The 9,107-nt window shown below is 34.2% G+C and overlaps 1 protein-coding gene across 1 annotated transcript in view; it reads right to left on the reverse strand.

The window, feature by feature from the left end:
- The window catches only part of LOC106463578 (guanine nucleotide-binding protein G(o) subunit alpha-like), a 97,908-nt gene that overhangs the window by 9,755 nt on the left and 79,046 nt on the right, over nt 1-9,107 (reverse strand). The window contains exon 7 of the mRNA XM_022391108.1: nt 3,133-3,286. Coding sequence (XP_022246816.1) covers nt 3,133-3,286 — 154 coding nt within the window. The remainder of the gene's footprint in view (nt 1-3,132; nt 3,287-9,107) is intronic.

Raw genomic sequence — 9,107 nt, forward strand, 5'->3', positions numbered from 1 at the left:
CTGTTATGTTAAACTTATATTAAAGTTTTTATTCATTACCCATTCAACATCTTATGTATAACTTGAACATAGAGGCTAAAGTGATATAAAGTTAGCTTCATGAAGAACGAGTGAAACACACCTTATCTATAACTTGAACATAGAGGCTAAAGTGATATAAAGTTAGCTTCATAAAGAATGTTTTTTATTCACATTTGAAACATAATAATTTTCAGTTATTTTTTCTATGCTTCATAAATTCGAGTAATGTCAAACTAAAACAAAATTGTTAAGTTCAACACAGAGGCAGCCTTTCTATTCCAATTTAGGCGAACCAAGAAATTATATGAAAGACTAATGAAAATCATATTTAGAATAGGTGCCATATATTCCTCGTTCTGAATTTCATTCTACCAAACCTTTGGAGTTGAGTAGACGGAGTAATTACAAGAACATTTTTCACTATAAGTCTTCTGATTCATATGCTTAACATAAACCAACATACTGACAAACCTCCAGTTGGGTGAATCAAAAACAAACAAACCACAATGCACTGCAACATAAGCCTTTATCAGAGCATCCTTGAAAACAGCATACATCACAAAACCTATTACAAATGAAAAACATACAAATGTAAAGTATACTAATACGAGGCTATTATAATAATAAATTATATACCTTAAGGAAACAAAATCAGTTTACCAAGTGGCAGCTTGTTTAGAATGTGTTTGTTCAACGGCTCGTTAAGGTATATTTGTTTGTAGTTAAGCACAAAGCTAAACAATGGGCAATCTGTGCCCACTACGAGTATTGAAACCCGATTTCAAGCGTGATAGCCCCCCAGTGGCACAGCGGTATGTCTGTGGACTTACAACGCTAGAAACCGGGTTTCGATACCCGTGGTGGGCAGAGCACAGATAGCCCATTGTGTAGCTTTGTGCTTAATTCCAAACAACTTCTAGCATGATAAGTTCGCAGACTTACCTTTGTGCCAGTGGGAGCTTTTGAGGTATGTGTAGACAGAAATCTTGAAGTATCGAAAACTAAAGATCTATTGTGACAAAAGAGACTCATGGCACATGGCTCTTTTATAAAACTTTTTTCGTGTGTTTTTTGAGCTTTATTTTATTATTATTTGTTATACGAATAAGTTCCTTATAAGTTGGAAGTGCTATTAATATATTTTTAAGATTAGGGTTTCCATAATAATAACTAATCTAAAAATTTCTGGTCAGCCATTATCAAAGGAATTTCACTGAGAGATAACATGTTCCCGTAGAGTCGATTCCGAATATGAAGCACCTTTACTTGTAGAACCACTTTAGTTGAGCTCAAACTTTTCCTCTTGTTTAAACGTGTTGTTATTTACTATACAAAGTGAATCTATGAGATTGGTTGTGTGAAACTCTTTCTAAGGGGTTGTTCACAATTATAAACATAATGACAAGCGTGCAAAGAGTGTTATTTTTTATCTGGTTTCTCTCCCAGTGACGCAGGAGCAGGGGACCAATAACTTTCCTCTCGGTCTGTAGAGGGAGCAAGCAGGATCGGGAGGGGTTATTGTTAAGTAGCGGAATTCTTATGATGACCAAAACAGTAACGAAACTTCCATTTAGAGATTCTGAATTTTCATTCGTCAAGAGCATAAAACAAGAACAACAAAAAACGTATATATTGTATAGTGTCACTAGTTATTTAAAAACAATACTCTTATTTTTATGTGCTATTTGACAATTACAGGTTCATTGAAAGTCACTCACCCTGGCAAAAAAAAAAAAAGGTTCCTTTTTTTTATGCCACTGCTCTCTCCTTCCCCTACAAAGAGTAATCTAAATATGTCGGAGTTTAAAAGTAATAACAAGCGCACTTGTGCCCCACTGAGAGTTTCCCTGAATCTAGACTGTTTATTTCTATTCAAATATAATGAAACTAAATGTTACATGGTGACTTTGACAATTCCTTAAGTTTAATTTAGTATTCATTGTTTGTTTTTCTAGCTGATACAAACTTGTTTCACAGAGTCGTAATGTTATTTCGTAATAGTAATATTTTAATGTAATATTTTTACAGCCATATTAATATACAGGTGTGCTGTAAATAATTGTTTCTCTTTAAAATGTATTGCATTGTAATGCATAAACACACTTGTATGTTTCAAGAATCAGGTACGACAGTCCACGGTGATCTCAAAGACTATTCAACATTCATCTTTGTCAAAAAACGTATGGGGCTCAACTTCCCCACCTCCATCCCCAGTACTGGATTTTCATATTTATGAAATAATATATGAAATAATATAATTTATCAAATTATAAACGACTCCCCCCCCCCCAAGTGAAAACTTTTCTTTAAGGTTACATTTGAAAGTTGAAGCAGTTTTTTATGTACGGACTATAATTCTGTACCTCTGAGTCAGATCAGTTCAGCGTAGGAAACTAACTTAAAATTATCATGTATAGTGCACTTACGTCTGGAAGTTATCCTGTCGTGAGACTTGTTTGAGAAAATAGCAGTGAATTTATGATACGAGTGAACATCTATACAAAGTTTAAAAGGCAAGCAGTATAACACATACATGGTACGATATATTATGATCTATTTGTTATACTGATGCAAACTCAAGTCATAATAATTCTTTACAAGCCTTTTCAAGGCAAAATAGAAGCTGTCTGTCACTGTAAAACAGATGAACATTTTAAATCCACGCTAAGATTAGTTATTTAAAAACACATTCAATTTAGTATTATACCAGATAAAATATTCCGGAGTTTTGAGATGTTTTGCCCTAACAGAAAGAGTACAGACACGATATAATAACACTGCTAACTATTACATTAAATATAAATCTTTTACCCACTGCTACTAGGAAACATTGATGGGAAGAAAAAACATACTTTACTCATCCTAAGCCTCCAATTAAGAAGTCTGTAGTATTTCAACCATATTTAGACAGTTTCTATTTCCTTTGCTCTTTCAGTTCATGAAATAAGAAAAAGTTAACTGTACAATTCCAAATTCCTGTAAAATTTAATATTCTTAAAGCTTTTACTTTTTCTGATTATCGAAGCCATTTTTATGACGTAGCCAGGAACTCCACTACAGCATCAAGTATACTGGAATCAGACATTTCACATTACAGATTTCAAAACCTACCCGTGTATTCTGGAAAGCATATGGTGAGAGAAGATTTCTTTATCTTCTCTTCAAATAGATCCTTCTTGTTGAGGAACAGAATAATTGAAGTATCTGTGAACCACTTGTTGTTACAGATAGAATCAAAGAGTTTCAAGCTCTCCTGCATACGGTTCTAGAACGAAAACACATGCATAAAAACAAAATGGCGTCAATCTCATTTAAGTACCCTTAAAATTAAGATATATTTAAGAAAATATTGACAGTTGAATGTAAAAATATATATCCATTGATTTTCGCCAATGTTACTTGATACATTTCAAGCATGAAGTAGTAAACAATACAACCATAATAATAGAATAGTTCACAAGAAAGCTGTTCTGATTTTATCATTAACCTAATTTGCTAAAAACAAAAATGTTTTTGTTTCCAATGTTTTTAATCAAACACTTCATGTCCTTAGAAACATTTACAGTTAACGATGTTGTAGAAATGAGTCTTAGAGGTGACTAACTTGGTATGAAGTTAACAATTAATGTCAAGTTTTATTAGAATGGGTGTCAGGATTTTAACCAAATGTAAGTGATGCATACATTATTATATGAAGGCCTGGCATGGCCTGGTGGTTAGGGCCCTTTCAGTCATGGAGGCATTATAATGTAATGGTCAATCCCACTTTTCATTAGTAAAAGAGTAGCCCAAGAGTTGGCAGTGGGTAGTGTTGACTAGCTGCATTTCCTCTAATTCATCACTTCTAAATTAAGGACGACTAGCACAGATAGATCTCGTGTAGCTTTGTGCAAAATTCAAGACAAAAACGAACAAAACATTATTATATGAATATTCCTTTCAGCCACTGTGGCTATAATCTTGTATGCATCCAGAAATATTCATATTATGCCTACTTAACACTCTTCACTGGAAGTTAATCATATTGTATATAATGTTACATATTGGATTACTAAAAGTATTTCTCTTATATACATATAAAGTTCATTGGATAACATTAAAAGTCAGTGCTTAAAAGTATGAGCCTTGAACGAGAGAAAGAAAAAGTGCCATTTATTGTTTATTTTTAGAAAATGTCGATAACATTACCAAGGGAATGTTTGTTTATTTCTTTAAAAACAACCAGTGACTTAAAGGGATATATCAGTTGCCCATTGAAGATCGGGAACAGTATATAATATTGTGATGCTAATCCAAACAGAAAATCGCTGTTGTAAAGAATATTGAATGACTACTAAGCCGAATTATGAAAGTTAGGTTTTCATCTGACTCTAAACTCTTGATATTGAGTGGAGACTTAAAAGCGTTTAAGGAATTCTAGCGGTCATATTATTCATATTTGTATATTAAAAATAAAGATGAAGACGGTTGATAAGACGAAAAACATTTTTATCTACAAAAGCTTCGAACGTTTCGGAATACACTTATTTCATCTTTAGCGAAATCTGGAAATAATACAGTAATCATATTTATTAAGTAACGCTACAGTAACATCATTTACTAATTTACCTAAAATACTCAGTAACGAGGTAAACAGAAGGACGTACAGATTATAGAATACGTAACAGAAATAACAAAATTACAAGTTGCATGAAGACGTCAGTTTATAAATATAACTATACTAACAAACAGCTGAGTGTTAAGTGAAACTATTTACAATAATTTTAGGTCTAAATGAGTTTGAAAGTCATTAAAACCCGGAGGGTCTTCTGCTATGAATAAGTTAACGCGAAATTCAAGAACTGAAAATCCTGTAGTAATGACGAAGAAACTATGTGAAATATTGTGGCTTGTGTTCTCTGCAGGTAAACGAATAGTGAGTGGCTTAAGTAATGTGCGGCTGGTCCTGTGTGATACTCCTAAATGTTCACAGACTTTAATGTTATAGGGCGTTTTGTTTTACCAGTGTATGTTACTCTACAGTCAGTACACGTACACTCAAACATGAGCTAGAAACGTAAAAGTTTTGGTATTCAATTTTAATATCGAAAGAAGTATTTAATGCGGAGGCTTGGTCTGCATATTAGTATGAGCTGAATTTCAAATATAGAGATATTTGAACAAGGTGGGGAGCTGTAAAGTCTGTGATCATATAAAAGGAAGGGAAATTCAGGGACCGTACGTAAAATGGTGAGTGGCTGGAATTTATTGTTTAAAAATATGTTGGTTAGAAATTCCGTCAGATAGTCATTGTTTAATAAGTGTTTGAGCAAAACTATAGCTTATTCTTGCAAAATTGAGTAATTAGAGCAGATATTAAAAATTCTTTATAAAAATGACATGATCAGATTTTGTTTGAAGAGGTTGGGGATAAAGCTGATAAAATTATTGTAAAGACCTGTACGTATTTTAAGATAAACAGAGGTAGAAAAATGTTTATCTTCTTTATTAATCCTGATGTCAAAGAAAGGTAATGATTAATTTTCTTCTAGTTCGCATGTGAACTAGATATTGAGGTACTGGGAGTTCGAGCAAGCAAAACATTTAGAAACGTGATTAGATGTTCGAAAAAGCATGAAAATGTCATCAATATAGCGTTTGTACAGAAAAGGCATGAATTCAGGTGGGTAGTTTTTTAATAACTTGTGTTCGTGGTAGCAAAAGAAATAATTGTTATTGTTGGACCCAGCGGGGACCCAATGGCGATTCCATCTACTTGGTCACAATTAATGCTATTAAAGAGGAAATGGTTTAATTTTATGGTGAGGGTAGAAAGTTCAATGAATTATTTTTGGGTGAAACCAAGAGACTGTTCAGTGTTAATAGGAAAGAGAAGGTCAACAATTAGATTTAAAGTTTCATCAAGTGGAATATTGGTGTAGAGAGATTTAACATCAAATCGGACCATAACGCATTAATTGGCGAAGGGAATTTTAGAGATTTCAGAAGCAAATGTGAAAGAATCAATGATAGTAAATATATTCAAATTAAGGGATTTAAGAATAGGAAAATATATTTATAGATGTTGTAATTATAGGAGTCTACAGTTGAAAGAATAAGACGTAGAATGTATCCAGTTTTGTGGACTTTAAGTAGGCCGTAAACAATACATGATTTTATGCCGCATGGGGCAGTTTGATGGAAAAAAATTCTTGTGAGTAAATATATAATTCCATAGACACATACACATAATTACAGTTATGAACTTCCTATAAAAATAATGGGTGTTGATATTAAAGTATAATGTTTGCATCAGTATCACTTATCCTCTGAAGACTTTCTACCATTTCCTGATATAATTTGATTGAATAACCTTAAATTCCTCCTGAGCAACGTATAAAAAATGTAGATGGGAAAACTTACTAACTTGCCTAAATCCCAGATGACCGCTCAGTGCCATTTTTTTCTTCCAAAATATCTTAATGAATATTACAATAAGGGAATGTGTTTTCGAATAAAGATAGAGGTACATAAAACTTCGCATAAGTATTCTCACTGGAAGAATATAAAAGCCAATAAAAATATTCAAAATGGATGCTATTTTCTAAGAATGCCTCCAATTACCCCGCCAATATACATCTCTGACATGAAATAGATGTAAGTTCCCGATTTGAGTGATCTAAATGTGTATTTGTATGGTTTTCATCATGCTGGAACTAATCCTAACAACCACAAATACCTTCAATACACCAGTCAAACAATTATAGTTTGTCGATATTTTCCTACTGCCGTCGAGGAATGGCTCAGTCTCAACATGCACAATGGCTGCTGTCTAATATCAGCATATGCTGATGTAAATGGTGCCAGGTAGGATCTCGCACACGCAAACTATCTGACAAATGATCAACATAAAGATGTGTAAAAGGCCACGAAGACAAGAGATGACAAAGATAACCTGACTCTTCTTGGACTCCTTCAGGGCAGAAATCCTTTCGTACAGAGCCCACCTTTGCGAAATATTAACGCCTTCTAGCTGACTTCCCTGTGAATGTTCATAAAGAGGAGGAAGTGGGAAGAAACATTCTCAGAGACATGGAAGAGATAAATGCTTTGGATTATACATTTAAAAACAACAACAAAAAGAATCAGTTAGTCACAATGGGCCACAAGGTTTCTGCCAAGGTCGATAGTGATTACATCCAGGTAAATCTCCAGCGTTTGCTAACGGTTGTAGGTAAAGTGAAGAAGACATTAAGTAAATATTCAAACATGAAATCCACATTAATCCACCATCTCTGCCCGATACAACTGGACTTCTTCGAGAGGCAAACAAGCCATTACTTGCTGATGTAATTTGGACTGTGGAACAAGGGACTGAGATAACTGCACCAGACGAAGAAGGAATGTGTTATGTGTTTGATGGTAGCTCACTCATCCAACGACTATCATAGAAATGAGGTTCAACATCTGACATAGGTTATGTTCAACGCAAGTACAGAGCCTTATCATTGTTCTTAAATGTCACAATGCAGGTCCATCTGCAAGAGATACCGCAAGTTTTCGCAATCAAAATGTGTTGTAGGCGCCCAAGTGAATTTTGTTGGAGGGATGCCCATAACGACGAAGGAATTTGTAACACTAACTGGTTGAAGAATATGTCCAGAGATGTGCCACTTGTTGACAGTTGTGTATGCAATTTCTGAATACGACACCACATTATGTTTGTTTGGAATTAGGAAGGGGTGGCACTCCAGGAGTTTAGTTGTGAACCCTGGTTTCAAGAAACAGGCTGAAATGTTCTCCAGTGAAGCATCCAAGGATGATATCATCTGTACTGAGAAGAAAGCTCTCACTTGTTTGTATGGTGGCCAGCCTAGTTAGGGCTTGGATGCAATGCATTACAGATGTTTCTTTGAGAAGGGTCCACAAGCACCACTAGTGTACAGTTGCAGAGTTTTCTCCCCATAGCAGTGGCTGCCTGCCATTACAGGTTTCGTGTGTATTCTCAATTCAGCAGTGGATAGGAAAACCTGACAACTTAGATAGAGAAGAATTGGGATGGCTTCGAGTGCAGGATCATCTTGAGCCACGATCAACAGATCTGCCACTAGCTCCAGAAATTCTTTTGAGGGTCATCAGATATAACTGCAAAAACAGACTGCGATATACATATGTGCACCTGCAAGAAGAATGAGCTAGAATGATTAGCTACATGTAGGGGGTGCAAGGGTGTCAGCTATACAAACTCATTCTTTGTTTCTTTGGATAACATGAGTTAGGAACTTGAAGAGCAGTGTAAAGGAAGGGACAATGTTTCGAGTGACGACTGAATGGATTCGATGCTACTTAATGCTATTCCACTATGCTATATATATGTCAAGAAATAACTGAAATTAAGCGTGTGATATTAAATGTGAACAAATGTATACAACCAGACACTAAGATCATTCAAAGAGAATTCCTACATCTATTCTTGTATTGGAGATGGATATTAGCGAGGTTTTCGATGGCCATCTTGAATATGGTAGCTATCTTGGATATTTAATTAGTCAAGGTCCTTTTAAAAGTAATCAGTATGTATACCTATGTGAAGATTTTTTAGTTCTTATTGCCATCATTAGAACATTCTTCCACAAATATAGTATACGTCGAAAGAAAATATCGCACTGAGAGGCCATCTTGAGTTTATGCAAATTAACAATTTTGTTCCACACATATTTATCTACAGTTTGATATGTTTCTCTGGAGGTTTTTTGGAGTTAGTTACATCAAAATGCAATTATGTTGTTATTTTTTATAGGTCAAACCAGAAATTGACTGGGTTATGTGGTTCAAAATTCTTTTATTTTTGACACGTGTATGCTGAATTAACAGTCTATGGTTAATCATTATCTCCAAATTCCAATGCCCCACACTTCATCTGCATCAATTAAGCTCCAAATTAAGATTAAAAAATGTATTTTAAGAAGTCACAATAAGCAAATGTAACTTTTGTCTATTCAGTATCCTTCTAACTCAAAAACAGGGAATATCGAAAAGAGTGAGTAATGAAAGGTTTAAGAACACCAGAAATTATATATATATATATATATATATATATATATATA

Source organism: Limulus polyphemus, unplaced genomic scaffold (genome assembly GCF_000517525.1).
Source record: "Limulus polyphemus unplaced genomic scaffold, Limulus_polyphemus-2.1.2 Scaffold1440, whole genome shotgun sequence".
NCBI classification, from domain to species: Eukaryota; Metazoa; Arthropoda; class Merostomata; order Xiphosura; family Limulidae; genus Limulus; species Limulus polyphemus.